Raw genomic sequence first — 24,269 nt, forward strand, 5'->3', positions numbered from 1 at the left:
CTATTTTCAAAAGATTTTTATACATTTTAAAACGGCACATTCTGTATAAAGAGTACTTTTACTTTACATTTTGATGCAATTCTTTTTTACTTTTACTCCAGTACATTTTGTATTCCGAACTTTTTTTTTTATTTCGATATTGCAGTATTGATACTTTTACTTAAGTAAAAAAAATTGAGTACTTTTTCCACCACTGCATGTTTCTGAAGATAATGCAGGGCAGCAGTGCAGGAGAACTGTTGCACCGAGACAGAAAGCACCTCTGATTTTAGAGTAGGTGTTCATTGCACTTTCCCGTCACTGGGCCTTCTCTTCCTGGACCTGGAGCATAAACAGTCAAGAGCACAGCGCACCAACGGGCCATTTCTACAGATGTGTCAAGGGAATTTGTCTTTGTGGTTGGCCGCGCTGTGTGCTGGCTTTCGCCCGGCCAATTTGTTCTAGTAAGTGACTTTGTGCAGAGGCTACCAGCTACCCGATGAACACTGGAGTGGTGGCGAGAACTCTCGTTGCTGTCAGGCAGAAACCTTGTATCTCCATATTCCATTTTTTATGTTTTATTTATTTTTTGTTTGTTATTCATTTCTATTAATGCCCCAGTTCATCGCACACCAGTGTCGCAAACTAGCAAAGTCGCAAAAATAGGCGATTTACAAGCTCACAACACGTATATTTTTTTGGTTTTTAAAGTGTAAGTGAAAATGGAGCTGTCCTGGGTTTTTATCAGTGGTGTGAAGTAGCTACTGTAACTAAGTACATTTACTCAAGTACTGTACTTAAGTAAAATTTGGACTTATTTCTACTTTACTTGAGTATTTCCAGTTTTCCACTCCACTACATCTCAGAGACAAATATAGTACTTTTACTCCACTACAATTATTTGACAACTTTAGTTACTAGTTACTTTTCAGATATAAATTATGATATTATGAAACATACATTAACCACTTTAGCCCTATTTTATACCAAGGCTATTTTAAAATAGCCGATCTACAAGCTCGACGCGTTGTGAGCTTGTAGATGGGCTATTCTACATTTTAGTACTTTTAGTTGTTGGGCATAAAACTTAGGGTGGTATGAAGACAACTGACTGTCATCTTCAGGGTAATGCTTGTGTTTATGTTTAAGTTTAAAACATGTCTCCTTTCTGTAACTCTGACGACTAAAAATGTATCTAAGGACCTGAGCAACGTGTGTGGGTGTATGTGTTTTCATGTTTTTTTGTTTGAAAAGTCAGTACAAATATAGAAAAGTATTAACAAGACGTGACTAAATAAATAACTACAATGGATCTGTTGGGAAAAGGAAAAAAACAGGTAATTCTTGTTCCCCCATTTCCTGAAACGGTAACGTTTTTTTTGGACGTACAAGGTTCCCACCCGACCACGGCGATGCTACTGTATACTGAGCGGCTGCCGAGCGATTCCAGATGGCTGCGGCACAATGTAGGGCTCAGAGGATGAGCGCTGAAAAGAAGATTGATTTCCTTTGTGGTGTATGACAAGCCAAGCACTGGAGCACAGCTCTCCAGACACACAAGAGAGTCAAAGAAAAAATCACATTTCTACCATTCTTTATTTTTCTTATTCTTTCTTCGCTCAGATCAATCAGCCTTGGAGCAAGGCTACGGGCTATACTTTCAAGGGCTGTGAATTTGTCTCTGGGTTTACCCCCGGGACGCGATGTGTGTAAATTCCAGCATGTGGTTGCTGTTTTCGTAATTTAATATCCTCTCTCGAGCAAAAGTGTCACTGTTGAGCTGCTAACCTATACTGTAGTTACTTTTCAACCCATATGTACACAGTAAAATCCGCAGTATGGATTTATCTATCTGTAACACAGAGAGTGTACAAATAGGCTGTTACGGGTCCATATGGTTTCATTCAGTGGTGGAAAAAGTACTAAAAAGTGGTTCATGTATGTTTTATAGTGTAATCATTTATATCTGCAAAGTAACTAGTAACTAAAGTTTTCAAATAATTGTTGTGGAGTAAAAGTACAATATTTACCTCTGAGATGTAATGGAGTAGAACTGAAAGTATAGCCAATTGGAAATTCTCCTTAAAGTAAAAGTACCTCAAATGTTTACTTAAGTGCAGTACTTGAGTACATGTACATAGTTACTTTACACCACTGGTTACATTTGTACACTCTCAGAGTTAAACTAACACTCAGGATAGTACATAGTCAATCTACTGTATTGTAATTGCCAAGTGCCACATAGACATTCATTATTAATTCATAATGTTTTTTTCCCAAGGCATGTTTCTCACTTCCTTTGACATTCGTTCAAATCGGAGTTTGTCAGGAGCTCCCATAAATATGTTTACACACCGGGGGTGTGATAATAAGTATAGTATTTTGCCTTAAAACTATACTTTGATACCTTATTCATACAGGTTGATGCCTTTATTCGTGGTGAACATCAACCTCATTCCGAATAAAAATCACCACATAGTATTTGTGTTCACATCGTTACACACATCCACACAATGTATGATGTGTTGTTCCTAGTGGGAATTCGGTCAGTCTAGCAGTTGTTCTATAACGGGCAATCCAAAAACATCTATATATATCTGTCTGTCTGTCTGTCTGTCTGTCTGTGTGTCCATCAGTCTGTGTTCATTTAATGCCCATATATGGAGGTGTCAACAGTGTATGTCTGTCTGGCTTTCTGTGTCCCTTGTATGCCCATGTATGGAGATAGCTGATGTCACTAATTTGACGTCATAGCACTGACGTCATTGGCTGGCCTCCAAGTACTATGATAAAAGGGTACCGCAAGTAATCCAACGATGAGTACAACGGGTACTCCTCTGACAACGGGTATTGCATAAGCGGGGGTCATGCGTTCCCAACAGGCATCGCCCTAGTATATATATATATATATATATATATATATATATATATATATTATAGGGGGATTAATTACATGAAGAAAACTGTCTTCAAGACAGACCGGACCCTTTCTTCCAACCTCACTCATTGAACCTTCTGTTCGTCCGCAGACCCTGCTTCGTGAGAGTAGGAAGGAGAGCACGGTGAGCACTCTGTTCCTGTCCCCCTCCAACATCGAGACGGGCCAGCAGATCATCTGTAAGGCCTCCAACAAGGCAGTGCCCAATGGCAAGGAGACCAGCGTCACCATCGACATCCAACGTGAGTACGAGACAACCTCTCTGTTTGAGTTTTGTGATGAGTCTGCAAAACCAGCTCTCTCTCTGTCTCAGTCCTCATTATCTCTGCCTTTCTCAGTCTGTGCATGTGCTATCTCTTTGTCCTCTCCCTGTTTCAAGCCCTTTCTCTTCACAACCAGCTTTTACATGATGCATTTTAAAGCTACAATCCAGGTCTTATTTTAACTCTTTCACTGACAGAATTATTTCCCACTGCCAGCGATTTTTCGATTTTCTTACCTTTTGAAGTAGTCACAGAATATTTATCTCCAGTATGATCGATCGCCTGATGGTTGCTAATCACATCGGGTTGCCTTTGCTTCCGCAAAGAAAAGAAAAATGTCACCGCGACCTCCCCGTTCAATTTTATACGCCTTTGAAAATAGCATGTCTCGGACAAAAATACATAGTAAAATGTAGTTAACCAAGAAGTGAATGGAGCAGCAAATCTTCGGATCACAATATCTTGGGTTCTGAAAGTTTTTCTCAAAAAGTCATCATAAGTAGTTCTTGGCAGCCAGGGCGTTATGACGATGTCTCGTCATAACTCGTTCTTGGCAGTGAGAGAAATAAATGTTATTTTAACCAATCTGTATGGTAGACTTCATCTTGTATGTATGGTAGAGTATGTTAACACAATATAACTAGCACATATGCAGTGGTTGGAGGTGGTTTCCCTACTCTTCCATTGAGATATTTTAACCGTGGAGCCAGGTAGGACACCAGAGTCAATAATTGACGCCATGTCAATAAAGTTATTTGAAGCAGACAGTGCACCAGATTGGACACTTAAGACGTGCCACCATCTTTACACAAAACAACACGCTTGACATCGCGTCGTGATGTTAACATAAATACACAGAAGACATTGTTTTTTTTTTGTATCCACACTATACAGTATAAATAATCTCTTGCATCAGAACAATGGGATTTAGTTTTCCACTAAAGGCACCAGTAGTCCGCAGTACTGTACGTAGAGATCTGAAGCTGTCAGACAGGCACATTTGGCTAATGTTCTGTAAACATCGGAAAGCTCTGATGGATATTTTGTAATTGGTTTCCATTTTGCCTCCAGTATGTGGGGGTGAATGGGCGAGTCATCATTTACTTCTGTTCCATGTAATGAAATATCGCACAAATCCGTCTGTCTAAAATGAATGAGATTTTCTTTTCTTTTTTGTCCTTTTTGACTACCTCTCTACCATGCCACTGTGCACATGTCCCTGCCTCTTTCCTTTCCCTGCATGTGCCATCAATCTCTCTGATGAATGACGTGCACAATCCCCCTCCAAAATAGGCAAAGTAAAGCCTGGTGTGTAGAACACACTGAGCCTCAATTGTCGGGGAATCTTTTTTCGATCAAGAACCACTCACAGCGTGAGGACCGGCTCTGAACAAAAGGATCTCGCATCACTCATAGCCCCATTCAACACCATTAAGTACGACTAATAAAGCAGAAAATGCTATTTAGAGAGCCATTACAACTGACGGCTCCATTCTTTTCATTATGTACACCACAAGAGGTGTGTTCCGCTGCGCTGGGACAGCCCAGGCGCGGGTGTAAAAAATGATTAACAGTTGTTGGTGTTTGCTACCCTGGCAGTTTGTCCCCATCATTTCTTTTTGTCATGCGGCGAGAGAGAGAGAGAGAGAGAGAAAGAGAGAGAGAGAGAGAGAGAGAGAGAGAGAGAGAGAGAGAGAGAGAGAGAGAGAGAGAGAGAGAGAGAGAGAGAGAGAGAGAGAGAGAGAGAGAGAGAACTGTGCCCATATGGAAAAAGTAATGAATGTCGCTGAACATAGTGATGTGTCTGCAATTAGGGTCTTCCTACTGCAGCCTCAGAATGAAATCATTACCCAGAAAAAAAGAAAAATGCAGCAGGTTATCAAATTCCCTCTTTTACACAATTAACCCCCCCTTCCCTTGGGTTGTGTCTTGCATCACTCACCAACCCTCCACCAAGTCTCCATCTCAATCCCCTGACCCCCCCCCCCCCCACCCCTTGACAGGTGAAACGCGCTCTGCCTCCACAGCCTTCAGCTCTCTAGCACTGAAAGGCCCGCCTAATTAAGCTGGTTCTGAAATGAAACGTACTGTAATTGAACTTTGATTCATTCACGCTGGGCATCAGCGTGAATGTATAACTCCCAGGGCTTATTAATTTGATTACAGGGTATTCTGCTGGCTGCGGCAATACCATATGAAATGCTGCACAGCGTGAGCGTGGTTGTTTCTATATCATTTATAAAACCGTGAACTGGGCAGCATGCTGGCCCGGAGGTACAGACAACTAACAACCAGTGGTGGAAAAAGTGCAGATTTATTTTACTTAAAGGGGCTACACCATGAATGTAAAGCAAATATATTATATATAAATATTGCCCCCTAATACGTATTAAACAGGTTGTAAGCCTAAAAAAACATCCAGATATTTTTTCCTCACAATCTGACTGTCTGTCATTCCAAGCTTTTTCAGCTGCAATACCAAAACGTCCTTTTGGGCAGAGGGGTGCTACTGAGCAATTCTGTCTGTCAATCATCTGGCATCAGTTGGCATCAATTGGCATCAAAATATACTTAAAGTAACAAAAGTAAAAGTACTAAAATGTTTGAAAATATCAGATCTACAAGCTCACAACGCATCCCATCTTGTAGATCTGCTATTTTCAAATAGCCTATGTATAAAATAGGGCTAAAGTGGTTAATGTGTGTTTTATAATATAATAATTTGCAAAGTAACTAGTAACTAAAGTTTTCAAATAATTGTAGTGGAGTAAAAGTATAATATTTGCCTCTGAGATGTAGTGGAGTAGAAGTAAAAGTGCTGAGAATGAGAAATACTCCAGTAAAGTACAAATTCCTCAAAAGTGTACTTAAGTACAGTACTTCGGTGTACAGTAAATGTACTTAGTTACTTTACACCACTGCTAACAACTCAAAGAGTACTGCTTCATTCCAGAAACAGGAGCGTTTATTATGCGCATGAACCCTCAGATGGAGGCTGGAACATAGGACATTCACAATGAAGTGCCTTTAAGCAGGCCACTGAAGTGCTTTAAGTGGCATTGCGGCTCTGGCCTCCCTGTAGAGCTGCCTGTGCGCCAGGGTCTGTTGGCTTTGTGTTCTGTTGAGAATGGGATATGCAGGAAGCTAGATTCAAACTGAAAATGTGAAAAGTGTTCTGGATGACAGGAACTGCACGGCTTGTACACTTGTAAAACCCTCAGTGTTAAGGTCCATTTGGTCACTCTCAGAGTTTTTGCTGTGCACACCAACAGAAATTCACTCTCTCACTAGTCTCGCGTGGCCAGACTGTGCCTCCCACAATTTTCAAATGTTTCCGGTCATACAGTCTGGGACTCTTAAGCTCTGATCATGATTAGAATATAAACCGGATGTGAAGCCTCCTCCCCACTTCCGCTTCGTCTTTACAGTCGCGCAAATGTATCCTAATATAAATACAAATCATCTAAGTATATTCAGCTTGCTGCTTAGCAGAAATGGAAATTAAAATGTAAAATGTAAAGATATTTTCAAATATATTTTTGGAAACGGAAGTGCCAGTTTCCTCTCTCGGATTTCAGGAGTTGTAGTTCCAGACGCTATATACTGTAGCATTCAGAGATTGTGGAATAGTTGTCTTGCTATGCTAGACTACTCTCAGACAGACAGACAGACAGACAGACAGACAGACAGACAGACAGACAGAAAGACAGACAGACACACGACTAGCTTGCTGTGCGTGATAGCTTGATGGAGCAACACAATCGGCTCCTGAATGGCTGGAACATGCAGGGGTGTGCAGTAGTACTGGCAGCTATACTCGAGGTGAATGGAGAGTTGTACGCAACCATGTGGCCCCTTGGTCCCTATTGTTACAAGCAGAACAGGTGTTGTATAAATAAATGATGGAGCTTTAGCAAGGTGGAGGAGCAGTCGACATACTGTAGGCTCCCCTCCCTCCCAAGCACTGCAGAGGCCTGGCCTATTGCGCTACCCACATCCACAGGGGGGCAGTGTGCTAGGACACGGGGGTGGTAAATATTGATGATAAGCATCTGTCGACAGCGTAAGGAAGGGGAGCACAAGGAGAAGGAGATGGGTAGTAGACAGCCCCACCCGGACACGCACCAGAAACAAGCACACGAGAGAAAAGTAGGTGGGAAAATGTAGTGCATGCTCAGAGAAGACAGGGCACTGTGAAGTGGTGGAAAAAAGTACTCAAAAACTAAAAGTACAAAAGTATTGGTATCCAAATGTACTTAAAGTACCAAAAGTAAAAGTACTAAAATGTTTGAAAATAGCAGATCTACAAGCTCACAACACGTCGCATCGCGACGCGTTGTGAGCTTGTAGATCTGCTGTTTTCAAATAGCCTAGGTATAAAATAGGGCTAAAGTGGTTAATGTGTGTTATAATAATTGTAGTGGAGTAAAAGTACAATATTTGCCTCTGGGATGTAGTGGAGTAGAAGTAAAAGTACTGACAATTAGAAATACTCTAGTACAGTAAAAAAAAAAAAGACCTCAAAAGTGTACTTAAGTACAGTACTTGAGTAAATGTACTTAGTTACTTTACACCACTGGAAACAAGCACACGAGAGAAAATTAGGTGGGAAAATGTAGTGCATGCTCAGAGAAGACAGGGGCACTTACTGTACGCGCACGCATGTGCACGATACATACACACACTTTTTCATGGCAGGGATACAAAGGATGTACCATACATAGAGAGTTGGAAGACAATGCATTCAAAGATTGGTAGAAGATTTCGTCTCACAGCGTTTCTTTTATATTTCTTTTGTATCCCAACTTGCAGGCATGGCTAAGCATTTAAGCAGATACAGCACAAAACCATGTCTTCTTCATATCTTGCAGGGCAACTTAAACCCTCCTCAGCCAAAACATCCACTCCACAAGCCCAACATAAAACAGCCAGGCATGACCCAGCTGCGGCTATACCACTGTACAAAAGCCATTGGATGACAAATAATATAATAACTTGAATAATATAGGCATGTTTGTCGGTGAAGGAAGGAAAAAAGAAGCAGACCCTTACAGGTCTGTAACTCTGAGAGTGTACATATATGGATTTGGTTCCATTTGTACACTCTCAGGGTGAAATAAACACAGACGGTTTTTACAGTGTAGGATCCCAGAGACAAAATGAGGGCCTATGATGCTATATCAAACTGGGGGTCCTTGAAGTTAAAAAGGTTTATTATTTCTGGACCGCGCTGAGCGCAGGAGAGCGTCTATCTGTTTGAGCCCTGCTTTTGCTGCACATAACAAGCACACCTGCACTCTTCCACTCCTCCATGATTATACGTTGCATTAGTGCTCAGCTTGGCATCATAGTCTCTCGTCGGGTCTTGGAGTGTTAGGGAACTGCTGCCAACGTCTAAGCTGTTGGACTTCAATAGAAGCCATCCAGGATAACAAACGGAGATGATGGGCGGTAGGGAACACTTACTGTAGCTGGTAATCCGTTTCTGCACAGGCGTCTGCATAATGCATTTGTATATTAGTGTGTGTGTGTGTGTGTGTGTGTGTGTGTGTGTGTGTGTGTGTGTGTGTGCGTGTGCGTGTGTGTGGGTGTGTGCGTGCGCGCGTATTTTGATTCTGTCGGTTCATCAGTAATTTCAAGCAACTGTATTGGGTTATGCAAAATCAGAAAATCCACTGATTAACAGATAATCCGTATTTTGTCTTTCATTTAAAAAAAAATCCAGAGACTGAAGATGGTAAGAGTCAGTAGCTTATCATCTACTAGAGTTTCGGGGGGCTACGCCCCCCGAAACCCCAGCCGCGCACGGGGCCCAGCGTGGCCGTGTGTATATTGGGGGACCCAAATCGCCGGAGTGAAACTGTGGAAAAGTTTTTTTGAAAAAGGAAAAAATTTGAAGAAATAATATTTGTTATGTTTCAGGGGGTCCACAGGGGGTCCGCGGACCCCCTGATGGTCCACTGACCCCCTGTGGAGTGTTGGGACGCGCGGGGACACCCCTGGAACATTGCGGACCATTTCGGTGTTTTTTTTTTTTTCATGAAGGTGGTTGCTTGTTTCTGGCGCAGGCTGTGCAAACCTGGCAACCCAGCGCATGCTGCCGCACGTTTAAGTGGCGTAGCGTCATGAGGGTCAGTGGGGCCGTGGCTCGGTCAGTGAAGACCCTGTAGTGCGGATGATATGTGGCATAGAGGGGCAGATTGTAAATCCACAGAGGAAACATCCGTGGGCTACCATTGGTTCAGCGATGTGTGCGGTCGCCCTGCGGCCCCTCCTCCTCCACCAATGTGCAGTATTGAGAGCCCTGACGTCACAACAATTGGAGCGATGGGCACTGCACTGTGGTTGGTTAGGGTACACCTAGGGCCCAGGTAGAACCCAGTTAAAGCTGACATGGGGTCCATATGGTTTAGCCCACCTTGAAACCATATGGGAAGTACGCTGGCATGCTGGCTGTAATGCAAACGCTGCATCATACCTGCAGTGTGTAGTTTGATGTTGTGTGTGTAGCAGATATACCTGCAGTGTGTAGATCAATGTCCATAGGAAAGTCAATGCCCAGCAGTTTTTTTTTTCCTCAGCAGAGTTTCTAGTGTCTCTGTGTCTCTCTGGAAGAGGTTGCACATGAACTCTGCAGCCGCACTGAGGCGCTCCAACACAAACACTCTGACATTAAGCTGCTTGACACAACAAACATCAGCAGCACGCTGCTGTTTGTCCAAAAGACACAATATCTCCTCTCCCACCGACCTCATGTGTTCATTTATCGACAGCCGTACAGACTCCTTTTGACAAATTTTACGTCGTTTATCCAGGTCTCACTGACTGTCCACATCGGGCTGTTATTTTGCTGCGATCAAGTCAACGATGTGAGAGATTAGCTATCACAGACGGACGGACAGGGGGTGAAACATAGTGTTGCGCCATGCCTTTCGGCCTGGCGGAGACAATAAAAAACCGAAAGTAAAGGAAATGGCCATTTCTGCAACAGAAGTAGTCAATAAACTATGCTATGAAAACATCGGCCACATTGGCAAAGAATGTAAGGAAGAGGCAATCATGTAGAAAATAGCCGATCTCCAAGCTTACAAAGCCTCTCAACGTGAGGCGTTTCGAGCTTGTAGATCGGCTATTTTCACAATATTTACTTGTGGAACGGAGTCAAACAGAATGGGGGGGTCCCAGATCAAGTACGTGTATTTGGGGGGGGGGGGGGGGGGGGGGGCGGCGTGAAAGGGTTGATAAACACTGCTCTAATCGGAGCGAAATTATCTGAAATTACTACATGACCATAATGCAGGCTAACATGCGTTGCACGGGGCGGTCCTGCCATTACGTTAGTTACTGTAGTTGCTGTGGAGCTACATAGTTCTCCAGAAGACACACACAAACATACACCATCTACAATGGACGAACTGAGCAGCAATATTGACATTCACCACACGAACGTGCATTGTTGACAAAGTGATTGCACAGCCGCTGCAGGCATGACAACCACGTTAGCGTTAGCGACATGGCAGCTATCACAGCGCCCTGTCCGTCGTGCTGCAACTGCCTGTGATGGCTACAGCAGTAACAGCAAGCTGTCTGCGATGCCATTGTCTGGAGACTGCTCTTAGCGTGACACGACCAATGAGAGTGAGCGCTGTAGTTGTTGCTAAGATACGGTGGCGTCTCTGCCCCATAGCTTGTAGATCTCTCACACATGATTGGCGTAGGCTGCGTTGCCAGGTCTGACTTTGTGTGTAAGCAATGGGCGGCTTATTTTTGCGCGCCTTTGGGCTCGTTTGCATTGTGCGCACGGCAGCGCTTGTTTAGCGTACGTCAGCGCGACGTGGCAACGGACGTGGCAACGTGAAAGGTGATTGGCTGGTGAAAAGAAACACCCGACGTTACACCAGAAATGGTGCCTGGAGAAAATGGTGACCAAAAAAAAAGTTTGGAAAAAAAGGAAAAAAACCCCGCAGCGGCTGCCTGCTGTTGTGGTGATGAGGTCGTGCGCACGGTAAACGGTACGAAGCTGCCTCCCCTTCCGTTTTGTCCGACATTTGGTGAGTAGAATTAATTATGTTGCGCGGTGGAAAAGGTGTAGTGAACAGTGAGATGTCCCCTACGCGAGGCGTAAATTCAGTGCGGCTGCCGTGGCGAGTCAGTTGGCGACATGTGGTCTGGCGGTGCGTTGTTTATTCGATAACAGAGCTGTGGGGTGTGGACACGGAGGGTGCGGAAGTCGGTCGGCATTTATATAGTTAGATGGATACACACACACATTATGTGAAAATGTTATGCAATCTGATTAGCATGCCTTTTTTTAAACTATAATTGATATCAGCTACCAACTTGCAGTCATATTATAACACTCTTCAATCAGATTTCTAATCGCTTACTTCAAACAATGCGCGCGTGCACGTGTGTGAGCAAGCATGTGAGGTACTTGTGTGTGCGTGTGCAGCAGTGTGCATGCACGCGTGTGTGTTTGTCTCCTGACGTGGATTATATTCTGTGAAAGGCACTCTTTTCCCTGCTCAAGCGTTATCTAAATGACCGTTTGGTTTAATGCGATAATGTCAGTGGCAACAAAAGTAATTAAAATGTTTTCAGACTTAACGGCCTTATTCCACTCACCTGCAAAGTCAGAGGCCCATTTTCTTTCTCCCTCTCCCCCCCCACACCCCTCGCCATCCTTTAAAGCTCTCCAAATGAGACTAATCTAAACATTACCGTGACACATTGCTTTTTACTGTTTAAGCCAGTCCAAGAAATCCAATGCATTTTTTCCGCAGGCTTTACCCCGTTATCATTTTAATGCCTGTGATTTACATCCACCTCAGCATTTCCAGCCCCAACAGAAGTTCATGCAGTTATCTGAACCGGAGGGTGAACCAAATTAGCATCTAAATACAATATGTGCCTGTGGTATAACCAAAATGAGAGGGATTTAGAAGAAAAAAAAAGAGTTGATAGACTGCTGACTTTAGTTGTCCAAACCAGTCCATTAGCTGCCTGTAATTTGATAGTGGGGGAGGAGGGCGAGGCTGCTGTGCAGTGCAAATGTTTCTCCAGCAGTGCAACTCTCGATTTACTGTCGCTTACGCCCGACCCCTTGCACTTTTAAATGGTGTAAACACACCCACACCGCCAGGGCCCAATTTATCTCCGATACCCTAATGTGTCATGACAGGAATTCACGCAGCTCTGTGCAACGGCTGCTATTTTAAACATGTCACTGCAAAAAACAATTAGCGTGTGCATAATTGTGTACTAGTCTTCGCAAACAAAATGTTCACAGCGTAATTTTACATTCCAAAGGTTCTCTTATATTTGTAACAAAACGTCAAAGTGAAACTACACTGTTAAAGCCTCTACACACCAAGTCAATCGAGCAATCAGGCCGCCGAGGAGCGCCTGTGGCCAACAATCGGTTGCAGTTTGATGCAGCGTGCCGTGTAGGGAATAGGGATGGGACGATATGAATGCTTGAAACTCTTAAAATGACACTTTTGTTCACTACTTGAACCCCAGCATCCATAGTCTGGGGTGGAACTACAAGCTCACAACGCATCGCGTTGCGATGCACAGATCTGCTATTTTTGGCTAAGAGATTTAGAGAGTAAAAAAAAAGGCTGTATCAATAGGCTGACGATAATAACAATTATCGTCTCATGGCGTTGACTATGTCAGCCATTAGTGCGGTCCGATCACCCCCACTGGGTTTGTAGAGCTTGGTGAGACAGGAAGGCTCTGCCGGCACATACCTGAGATTAAGATACTAGTGAGGCAGAGAGAGAGAGAGAGAGAGAGAGAGAGAGAGAGAGAGAGAGAGAGAGAGAGAGAGAGAGAGAGAGAGAGACTTGCAGACACAATTCGCTTCACAAACCTGATGAAGGTGTGTGTACTGAAACATTGTTTCTGTTCCCAAAAATGATATATGTTTTTTCATGGCAAGTGAATGAGGACAGTGTAGGAGTCTGTCGTTCTGTAGTAGAGCCCGCCTGATGCCAGATTTTTGGGTCCTATCCTGATCCTTATGAACACAAAATGTTTGATAGATACAAAATAAACACATGAACTGAACGTCATTATCCTTTTCAAAAGTGTTTAAAGATAGCCAGTTTTTGGACAATTATGAATAGAACTGGGCTATAACGTTATTAATTTGAGAATTCACACATTATGATAAGGAGAGTTTTTCCCTCTCATGCAGGCGCAGAACCATACCATCAGCTGAGAGAGAGAGGCAAGACTCCTTCATGCGTTCGCATTGCCATGTGGGGTGAAAAGAAAAAAGCCATTTGTTGAGGCTAATTAATGAAGAAGATGCAGATGTGCAGATTATTTTTTTGTTGGAGCTGGCTCAGCTTCGTGCTCGTGTTGCTTAATCAAGCGGTTAATGGCAAATTCATCCGAGAGAACGAGAGGCAGAGAGAACAAGATAAAGCGAGACGGAGAATTATTAAAATAAATTGGGATAGGAAATAACTGGCTCAAAGTTACTGGATATGGGATAACGGCCTAATTGCATTGTGTTGATGAATTATCTCCGTCCGTGTGATGTCCTCCATTTGCCTGCGTTGAGAGGGAGGCATTCTAATATGCAAGATCATAGTTTCAGTGAAGATGTGATGCTGCAAACAAAGCTTTGCTTTCTGTCTGCTGACAGTCTGCTGTAAATCCTTGATGTTCCCAAACACATTAGACCCCCACAGGTACGCTGTGAGGGATAAAAGCCCCACCATGATACAGTCTGTCATCTGAAACACTCAAACATCTGTCTGTGTTGAACTAAAGCCTGATTTATACTTAGGTGCGCGCCAGTGAAAAATGGCAGATTTACAAGCTCCGAGCTGCATCGCGACGCAGCGCGTCGTGGGCTTGTAGATGACTATGTGGCTATTTTCGGTTTCGGTACAGCACGCAACCAAGTATAAATCAGCCATTACGGAGCAATATCTGGTGTGTTTGCCACACATGGCTCCATACATCACAATCAAGATGTTGAACCTGAATCTGTCTCATCCCTCTGTGCTCACCTCCCAGTAATCCACTCAGCCAATCAGCGGTCTGCGTGCATGCCCATATTGCTAAGACTATAAGCCACATGGTGGCGGGCCAATAAACGTGCGCTCTCCATCAGAAGCACCAGACGCCACTCCTGGAGGAGTTTGAAGCTGATCCTGGTGGAGAACAGCTGTCTAACAATGACCTGGAGAGATCGGAAATTGGGCTTTAAGAACGGAAGAGGGGGAGACAAGCGATTCACACTGGCGCCCTCTGCAAGAAACAGCAGCGAGCGAAGTTGGAGGGATTGTTCCAAAAACGCCATCTGCTCCATGCTTTGAACTAACCGATCAAAAGCTGTCAGCCAACTCGACCCCCCCCCCCCCCCCCCCCCGCCCGACCCCCACGCCCACTTCTTCTCAATTAATCCTGTTGTTTTTGCCACCGCCTTCATCAATCCACGTATCCCCCCGCCCATCTTCCATCCATCCATCCATCTATCCATCCATCCATCTTCCACTCTCTCCTGCTCTCTCCCTCACTACCATTCTCTTGACGAATCGTAGGAATTAACAGGGCTTGCATATTGATGTCCTGTCGTCCGCCCCGCCTCAAACGAGCTCGCCTCAGCAACTCATGCATTTATACATCAAAGTGACAAACCAACTTCTCTATTAAGTAGCTGTCTGTCATCACCGACTGGTCAAGGGTTGGCTACGTGACACATCCGCCCCCGATCCCTCGTCTGCCCCCAGAGCCCTGTGTTGGCGGACGTTTTTGGCAGCGCTCGCTCCCCTGACCCTCTTTGCTGTTTTAGAATTCTAGGGAGACACGGCCATCCACCAAACCGTTTGTCACTTAGCGAAGGACGTAATGACATCACGCCACAACTTCCTCCAGAGAGGACTGAGACGTCTTGTAGGGAGGGATACAGTTGTCACGCCTCGAGCTACTTGAAAGAACTCCCCACTCGATCAGTAATGCAATTGACAGTAATGAGGCTGATGTCCTTTAGGTCCCTCCCGGCAGAGGTGAAAAAGTTTTGCATTGGTGGGGAACTTACGACAGAGCAGTGTGTTTGGCAAAAAAAACAGACCCCTGCATTGCTGCAACAATTATCGCCATGGCCTCCTCCTCCTCCTCCTCCTGCTGCTCTCTCACTCAATCTCTCTCTCATAACTCCCCTCTCCTTCACTGTTTTTCTCTCACTCTTGTGTGCTCTCTCTCCCTCTCTCTCCCTCCCTCCCTCCCTCTGGCTTCGTGCTGGCTTCTATTACCACCCCCACCATTGCCACATCTGTCATTTTGCCCCTGAAGTTCTCTCTGCCCACCTCTTTGTACGTCCAATTAGCTGGGGCTAAAACACCTTGCTGACTGCTATAACGCTGGAGCTTGGACGGGTTTCTTGGATTGTTATGACACAAGCCTCTTGTACTGTGTGTGTGTGTGTGTGTGTGTGTGTGTGTGTGTGTGTGTGTGTGTGTGTGTGTGTGTGTGGGCATATGAACCCGTGAGCGTGCGCTCAGTATGTGAGCACAATGGTAATGTCACACGCACGTGTGTGTGCGTGGCTGTGCGCAAACGCACACGTGCACACATACACACATGCGTGCACACTCGCGGGAATGGTGGGAGCAGTACTCCGATTTTGGCACAAACTATTTTCAGATGGGGTCTGCGGCCAAATGCATATTATTTTGCAGGTGCTTGACATTAAAAAAGTTTGTAAACCACTGGCCTATACAGTATAAATGTGGACACAGATGCCCAGGACGGGTGCCCAGGACACACACACACTCCGGGGCACTCACTAACACTTGGAGAGGTTTTGTCATTTTTACTGTGGATAGGTGCTTTCCAGGACTCACCGTGTTGTTGGCCATTTATCGGCTATAGGGGAAGCTGCCACAGGTGGGTCTTGTGGCTTAGGCGGTGGGCTTGTAGGGCCACGGTATAGCATCCCAGAAACACAAACTGTATGAATACATAAATAAATATATAATTATAAACAGTGCTGCTGGCTTGGGAGCAGATCAGGTTTGTGTGCGCGTGTGTGTGTGTGTGTGTGTGTGTGTGTGTGTGTGTGTGTGTGTGTGTGTGTGTGTGTGTGTGTGTGTGTGTGTGTGTGTGTGTGTGTGTGTGTGTGTGTGTGTGTGTGTGTGTGTGTGTGTGTGTGTGTGTCGCTCGCGCGAGATTGGCGTGTGTGTGTGGGGGGGGGAGCGTGCGCGCGCACACACACACACACACACACACACACACACACACACACACACACACACACACACACACACACACACCCTCCTCTCCACCCCCCTCCCCGAGGGCTCTGTGGCAGCTGAGGCAGCCCAGAGCATCTGCACAGCCACAGGGTGAAATAGCAGCTTTCCTGCATCCCATGCCCACACAGGGCAATCACAAACACACACGTTCAGTACGCACGCACGCACGAAGGCACACACACACACACACACACACACACACACACACACACACACACACACACACACACACACACACACACACACACACACACACACACGCACGCACGCACGCACGCACACACACCAAAAAAACGACTTTTCCATTGCTATGCACAGAACTACTGTGTGTATTTGGCTGAGTTCCAGCAGTGTCTGTGTGCACGTTTGGTTCCCTGTGAGTCTCTGTGCCCAGCGTTGCTCTATACCTCCAGCATCCAAACACTTTTCCCAGTTACTTAGAACATTAGTAGTCTTGTAACATGGAGCACATACATGAGCCAGTGCATCGACCTAACACGTAGATAAAGATATAGGAGAACTTTAATACAACAACCCCAGGTCCTTCGCTTTGTATGTGAAAAACGAGATATCCACCATTTCAAAAAGTAGACACATGCTGCACCTATAAAAAGGTGACAGCTGTCTGTAAATGACAGCGTTTTTAAGCCATTGGCTATGTTACAACCTGTCCCATTTCTCTCGTCTTCCACTCTGCAGTCTGTAGGCTGTAGACGCAAGACAGACAAGCTGGCTCCTCTGCAGTCCTGTCAATCTTCATGTGCACTCGTCTTGTCCTCAAGAGAATCTGTGTATTTAATCTCTGTTATTGTTGTTGTTTTTATCTGGCACGCTCCCATAAATAACTCTGGCAAGTTAATCTACGCAAGCTTCTTTAATTTGGAGATTTCTTTCATCGTAGATGTGACACGGATGGTTTGAAGAAAATGACGATTTAATTGAGACGTGATGAATATGAAGTAAAGGCCATATTTAGCTTAGGGCATGTTTAAAGACAGCTTGGGTACCCAGCAAAACAGTCTTAAACCTAATTCATAGCTTTTGTGACACGTTTTGAGTTTTTAGGTCAGCTTTTTTCATTGTGAGATGGATTATAAATTAGGCTTTACACTTTCGGACTTGAATAAACACACATTTTTCGACTGTGTTTTACAGTGTATGTTTGGGGTACTGTGAGGGAGTCGTTTGTGACAGGATGTTGAGACGAAGGGAAACTGCGGTATGGCAGTTATGCTGTACCTTGATGATTGAACCTAGCCTGGTTCCAGACGAATCTGCCTTTGCAAAATCGCATCGCACTTTAGCCCTCGGCAGATTACGTCTGGGATTGCACAGGGAGTTGAGCTGCCCCGGTCGCTGCGTTTTCGAACCAATCAGCGGCTGCTAGGGGCGGGATCATCCAATCACCTGCCTAGTAGCTTGAAAAAAATGAAAAACCGTCTGTCATCGATTCTGCCTACGGAGTCTCAGATGGAAGTAGGCTGTGAAACGAAAGTGTATCGCAAGCTTCTTCCATTTGACGGTGTCAGGTTAGATTGAACCATGCTGTCAAATAAATGAGTCACTCTTACTCCAAAAAGCAATACTGTACTTAATCCATCATTTCTAGTGGCTCAGGGGTAGAGTGGCCGGTATGGAAGCCGTGAAGTTTGGGCACCCCCAGAGTTAGTATCGAAGTGTCCTTGAGCAAGATGCTGAGCCCCTAATTCAGTGATATTCAACTGGCGGCCCTCGGGTCAAATACAGCCCCATTGGAGCTTTCTTTTGGCTCCTGCTAATTTGTTATGCTAGAAATGTTGTCTACTTCTCACTACTTTTGGAATAATGTAGCTTTCAAGTAGTTCAGCTGTTTTTTTTCCACCTACCTGCTTAGCTTGACAAAAGCTACATCGCTACATTTCAGTAGCACATCATGTACTAGAATTCGGTGATCAGGTGAGCTTTGAATGCATTTCATACACCATATGCCACCCCTTTGTATGCTATTTCTGAGTTTTGAGTGGCTGTCATCCATTACACCAAAGAAAGAATTCTCCTTCTGCATCCATTAGCTTTTGAGTGGATTTTGTCCATCTTCCATCTGCTACATCTTCATCCACTTGTAGATTTTACACAGTAGTTTTCATTCGTCATTCGACACTCTCAACTGATGGTTCTTAAAATACATCTTAAGAGCTTGTGCTCTTATCAGCCGGGTGCTCAAAAACCTAAATTAAACACCTTTCCTTCATACGAACATGTTAACACTTTCACCTTGCCAGCCTGCCTCCACCACTTTTCTCACAAAGATATGCTTCTGTGCCAGGGACCCTTGCACAGAACACACTGAAATATCTACTTCCTATTTTCTCAATATTCAAATCAAAGCCTGTGCATTATAAAGAACTGGAACAGAAATGATCCTATCAAACATCAAAAGGCATAAATGCAGTATGAAGCAGGCCCTAATAAGTTACAATAATGGACATGATGGCCATTGTTGTGTCCTATAGCACACAACAAACGGCCATACATTAACCACAAACACAGTCTTGTGGCCCTCGACTTCAAGTCATTTTACAATTGTGCCCCCTGCCTAATCTAGTTGAATACCACTGCCCTGCCCTGGTGCCTTGCATGGTTTCCACCGCCATCGGTGTATGAATGTGTGTGTGAATGGGTGCTTTGGATAAAAGCGCTAAATACATCCACCATTTACCATTTACACTGCTCCGGGACACTTCGACAGATAGACTGGGAACACGGGGTGAACTTTTGATTTCCAGACCCATTCATCTATGGCCGCCCCTATAGACCCCTTAACAGACGACGTCACACTGGCTCCAAACGGAACCCATTATATCAGGTCTCGCTAGGACATGCCTCACTAGCTGAAAGCAGCGCACCCCGAAACAACAGGTTGAGAATTGATTGCATGAAACAATCACCTGTGCATCCAGTCTCAATGTTAGTAAAGAAATAATTGGTCTATTGAACACCGGTGTCCTGAATTCACCTCGCTGCATTACCAATCCTGAACTACATATACCAGTATTCTTCTCAGCACTGGCAGCCCTTACAAATAGCTCAACTTAATTAAAATGAATTATCTGATTCCGAGGGGGTAAACATCTGAAAGTCTCATGAGGGAAAGAGGTGAAATGGGAATTAAAATATATTTTAAACATTTTTAAAAGTACTAGCCTACTACACCTTTAGCAATTAGGATGAATTAGGCCACTGTTTACTGAATTTGCATAAGCCATGTGGTTGTTATTTTCTGAGGTATTTTAACTGTAGCTATCTCAGCGGTTGGTCATTATTTTAATTGTAATGGAATGCATTGCAAACAATTCTGTTTTAATTAATCCCCATTTGCAAATGAACAACCACACTGAGAAACTCATTATCAGGTCTTTCATAGCTGCCTTTGATTCACTGTTTTCATGTGTTGTAATGTTGCTAATTAATATTAGAATAATAAGTCTGGTAGAATAGTCATGCTCATGTGCACACACACACAAACACACACACACACACACACACATTTTACATCATTAAAGTACATTTTAGTTTTACCTCACCTATGAAATGTTTTGTTTTCTCTCGTCTTCCTGTGGTTTATCATTTATCTGTGCAAATGAATCAACTTGGCACTTTAGAGTCCTCCAGCATGCAGCCTCCTGGGAGCCGCACTGTATATCTGATCAAAGAACAGCTTAAGGTTTTAGAAGTATCTCTGGTGTGTTTTGTGATTCTGTTATTGTTTGCCTTATTGTTTAACAGTTGTGTATCTATAGTGCTATCCAGTTGTTCTTGTGTTACACTGTTTGTTAAATTACCCTGACTTTGTACTGTTTGTGTCGCTCGACATGTGCATATATACAATATGTGTGTATATATATATATATATATATATATATATATATATATATATATAGAGAGAGAGAGAGAGAGAGAGAGAGAGAGAGAGAGAGAGAGAGAGAGAGAGAGAGAGAGAGAGAGAGAGAGAGAGAGAGAGAGTATTTATTTATTTATTATAAAAATGTTCAGCTACAACCAGTGGTGTAAAGTATCTACAAGCCGATCTACAAGCTCACAATGAGCTTGTAGATCTGCTATTTTCAAACGTTTTAGTACTTTTATTTTTGGTACTTTAAGTACATTTTGATACCAATACTTTTGTACGTTTACTCAAGTAAATTTAGAATTCCGGACTTTTACTTTTAACAAAGTACTTTTCCCACCATTGGCTGCCTACAACACATTTTCAGAGCAACACAGGGTATAAATGAAGCCTCAGAGATGTTTTAATCACAGAATGTGGAGGAATACAATTACCATTCTGTAATTGGTCATGGTTCTGTGTGTTTGGTTTCTCCCCCCCCCCCTATTGGAACCAGTTGTCTTTGCACATCATCCATGTTCCAGCTGCTCATCTTCACTCACTGTGTGTTTCAGACCTGCCGCTGGTCAACCTGTCCGTTGAGCCGCAGCCCATTCTGGAGGGAAACCTGGTGAAGTTCCACTGCTCAGCCAAGGCCAACCCCCCGGTCGCACTGTACAGGTGAGCCTTTTAAAGACACTTTCTGGAATCTCTCTCTCTCTCTCTCTCTCTCTCTCTCTCTCTCTCTCTCTCTCTCTCTCTCTCTCTCTGTCTCTGTGTGAAATATGCCACAATAACCACCATCTGTCTGTCTGTACAGGCAGCCATGTGTTTATTCATCCATCCATCCATTATCCATCCTTCTTTTGTCCATACATCCATCCATCCATCCATCCATAAACCTGTCCATCCATCCATCCCTCCATCCATCCCTCCCTCCATCCATCCATCCTTCCCTCCATCCCTCCATCCATCCACCTGTCTGTCCATCCGTCCGTCCATCCATCCCACTCAACCATCTATTTCCTATTCCTTGCTCTTTCATCTCTGTGTCTCCCTCTGCCTCTCGTGAATCATTTTGTTCGTGGTTTTCTTTTTAATAATTTAAAGTCATGCATTATAAGTGGCCAAGTAGGAGAGGTGTTATTGTAACTAACACATGCACCCCTCCCCCCCCACACACACACACACACACACACACACACACACACGCACACACACACACACACACACACACACACACACACACACACACACACACACACACACACACACACACACACACACACACACACACACCCATGATTCCTGGCATAATGCATTCTGAAATACATTGCGATGAGAAAGAAAGGGGGCAGAATATATAATAGGAAAGTAAATATTGCAGTGAACTTCAGTTCAATATACAAGGGTCTTCTCTGATGCATGTCGCGTGTGGATAATACATTTTCACATTAAGTCAAATGTGGCACTTCATTATTGATAGTATTAATCATTGTCAGACAGTTTTTATGATGCCATGACACTATTATATCCGCCCACACTTTGAAATGAAAAGATGGAAGAGAAAAAAGAGAAAAAAAACACAACAGTGAAACTGACACGAAAGCTTATGCAGACAAATGTAATGAAAACCATCCTGCAAAACTCATTTGGGTAAATCTTGTCATGTTCCAGTGGGCAGAGGAATGTGATGGCTGCTAAAGTTCTGGATTTTTGATGTTGTTTTGTAAAGCAGCATTGTCTCCCATGAACATTAACCCATTAAGACAGGGAACGCATCTGTGTAACCACTTTAACCATTATCTTATACTTTGGCTATTCAAAAACAGCAGATGTACAACCTCATAGCTTGTAGATCTGCTATTTTTGAAAAAACTTGAAAATCTTTGAAAAATATAGTATATAAATATAATATATGATAGTATATATATGCCAAAAAAAATACTCAAATCTTTGATTTCTGGAGGTCCCTGGAACATATTTTAAGTTGGGGGGTCCACGGCCAAATACATATAGATTTGGGGGTCCTTGACATGCAAAAAGTTTGAGAACCACTGATTATAACAACATACGTTTTTTTTTCCAAAAACAAATTTTCTAAAATAGCAGATCTACAAGCTCATAGCGCGGCACTCTGTGCCGCGCTATGAGCTTGTATATCTGCTATTTTTGAGTAGCCAAAGCAATCTAAAAATGACGCACAGATGTGTTCCCGGTTAAAAGAATGCGTCCTTGTGTGGGAGGGTTAGCTGGAAATATGGCATGTACTGAGTGTCTGACGAGGTTGTCAAGGTTACAGTGGTGCTGAGAAAGTTAAGTTCTGCACCAGCGTACGCTAAAGCAGCTTTTTCTCCAGCAGCTCACTGGAGCGTTGCATTGTCCGCCGTGTGTGTCGACACGAGCAGACACACAAAAGCACAAGGTTTTCTTTTTTTTTAAATGCCCTCCAACCGCAAATATTTCTCATCTTAGCACTTCTGTTGTTATCATTCCTGGTATGTCCGGTATGTCTGCTTGCATGCCCCTGATCACTTTGTACTCCTTTCTATGCTTTTGCTTGTAAAGACATCTGTGTGGGAATCCAGGCGTATACTGTCAGTCACTCTGGATATAGGCGGAGTTGGCGGAATGCAATGAGTTTGGGCCTTTTTTACGCTGCCATTGCCATGCTATGTTGTGTGTCTTCTAATGGCGTGAAATGGTTTAATGGACCTCCACACAAGGCTGTAGCACTCACAATGTGAATTCTTTACCGCATTGTCTGTCCAGGGGCTCTCTCTCTCTCTGTTCATATAATAACTCAGAATTGACGTGCCAATCCATCCATGGTTCCTTAGAAAACGGCAGGCAGTGGCTCAGGGGTAGAGTGGCCGGGTAGAGTGAACTGGAAAACCGCAAGGTTCCCAGTTCGATCCCGTGCTGGGGCGCTCCCCTAGAGTTAGTGTCGAAGTGTCCTTGAGCAAGACGCTGAACCCCTAATTGCTCCCGATGAGCAGGTTGGTGCCTTGCATGGTTTCCTCCGCCATCGGTGTATGAATGTGTGTGTGAATGGGTTAATGGCACAATCAATGTAAAGCGCTTCGGATAGAAGCGCTATATGAATGCACCATTTACCATTTTATAAAACTTTGCTGATGCTCATCCACCGCCCCTATTCCTATAGAAGCTTGATGTAAATGTGACTTCAATTACATTCAGTTCAATAAACTTCAAATCCGTACAGGACAATTGCTAAAATATAGGCCTAGCTACTTCAAATCCCTATAGGGTGATTTTTTGTCTCCGCCAGGCCGAAGGCGTGGCCGAGACTATGTTTTGCCTTTGCGTGTCTGTCCGTCTGTCTGTCTGTCTGTCTGTCTGTCTGTCTGTGAACAGCTAATCTCCGGCACCGTTGGCCCGATTGAACTCACACTGCTTGGATGCAGAGCAGAACCTCTGCCCCACATTCTTCAGATTGGCCTGTTACCGCTCCACCAGGAGGCTGATTTTCGCCCCCCAAAAAAAAAAATATATATATTACTCCTACACATTTTGTCCAAACATCGAGCAAATCGGTACACATTATCTCTTATCAAGACGGATCTGTCAGATTTTTCATACGTCATCCTGATTGGCGAATTCTGAACATTGCTGGCCCACAATAACCTGCCTGACCTGGCGGAGACCTGTGCTCCGAGGAGCACTTTTTCTAGCCATGATTATTATTTGATCTATTCTTTTTACCTAGTGGAGAACAACAGTGATTTGACGACAACAGCACACTATCAAAGTATCCAATTCCATAGAAAACTGACAGATCTGTTTTGTAGAATGACAGCGGGACATTTCATTCATTTGGAAGGTATCCTTCACTGGCTGAGGAGGACCTTGTGATAAAAATGAGCCAAAATGAGCACTAGACCTACTTATTGTTCAAAACCTCGCTCCAGCCTTGTAGAAATGAA

General features: G+C 44.0%; 1 protein-coding gene across 1 annotated transcript in view; it reads left to right on the forward strand.

Annotated features, from left to right (window-relative positions):
* The window catches only part of kirrel3b (kirre like nephrin family adhesion molecule 3b), a 270,450-nt gene that overhangs the window by 202,162 nt on the left and 44,019 nt on the right, over nt 1–24,269 (forward strand). Inside the window, exons 5-6 of the mRNA XM_084065415.1 lie at nt 3,009–3,159; nt 20,898–21,003. Of these exons, the coding sequence (XP_083921541.1) occupies nt 3,009–3,159; nt 20,898–21,003 (257 nt within the window). The remainder of the gene's footprint in view (nt 1–3,008; nt 3,160–20,897; nt 21,004–24,269) is intronic.

Source organism: Gymnoscopelus microlampas (genome assembly GCF_963454915.1).
Source record: "Gymnoscopelus microlampas genome assembly, chromosome: 8".
Lineage (NCBI taxonomy): Eukaryota > Metazoa > Chordata > Actinopteri > Myctophiformes > Myctophidae > Gymnoscopelus > Gymnoscopelus microlampas.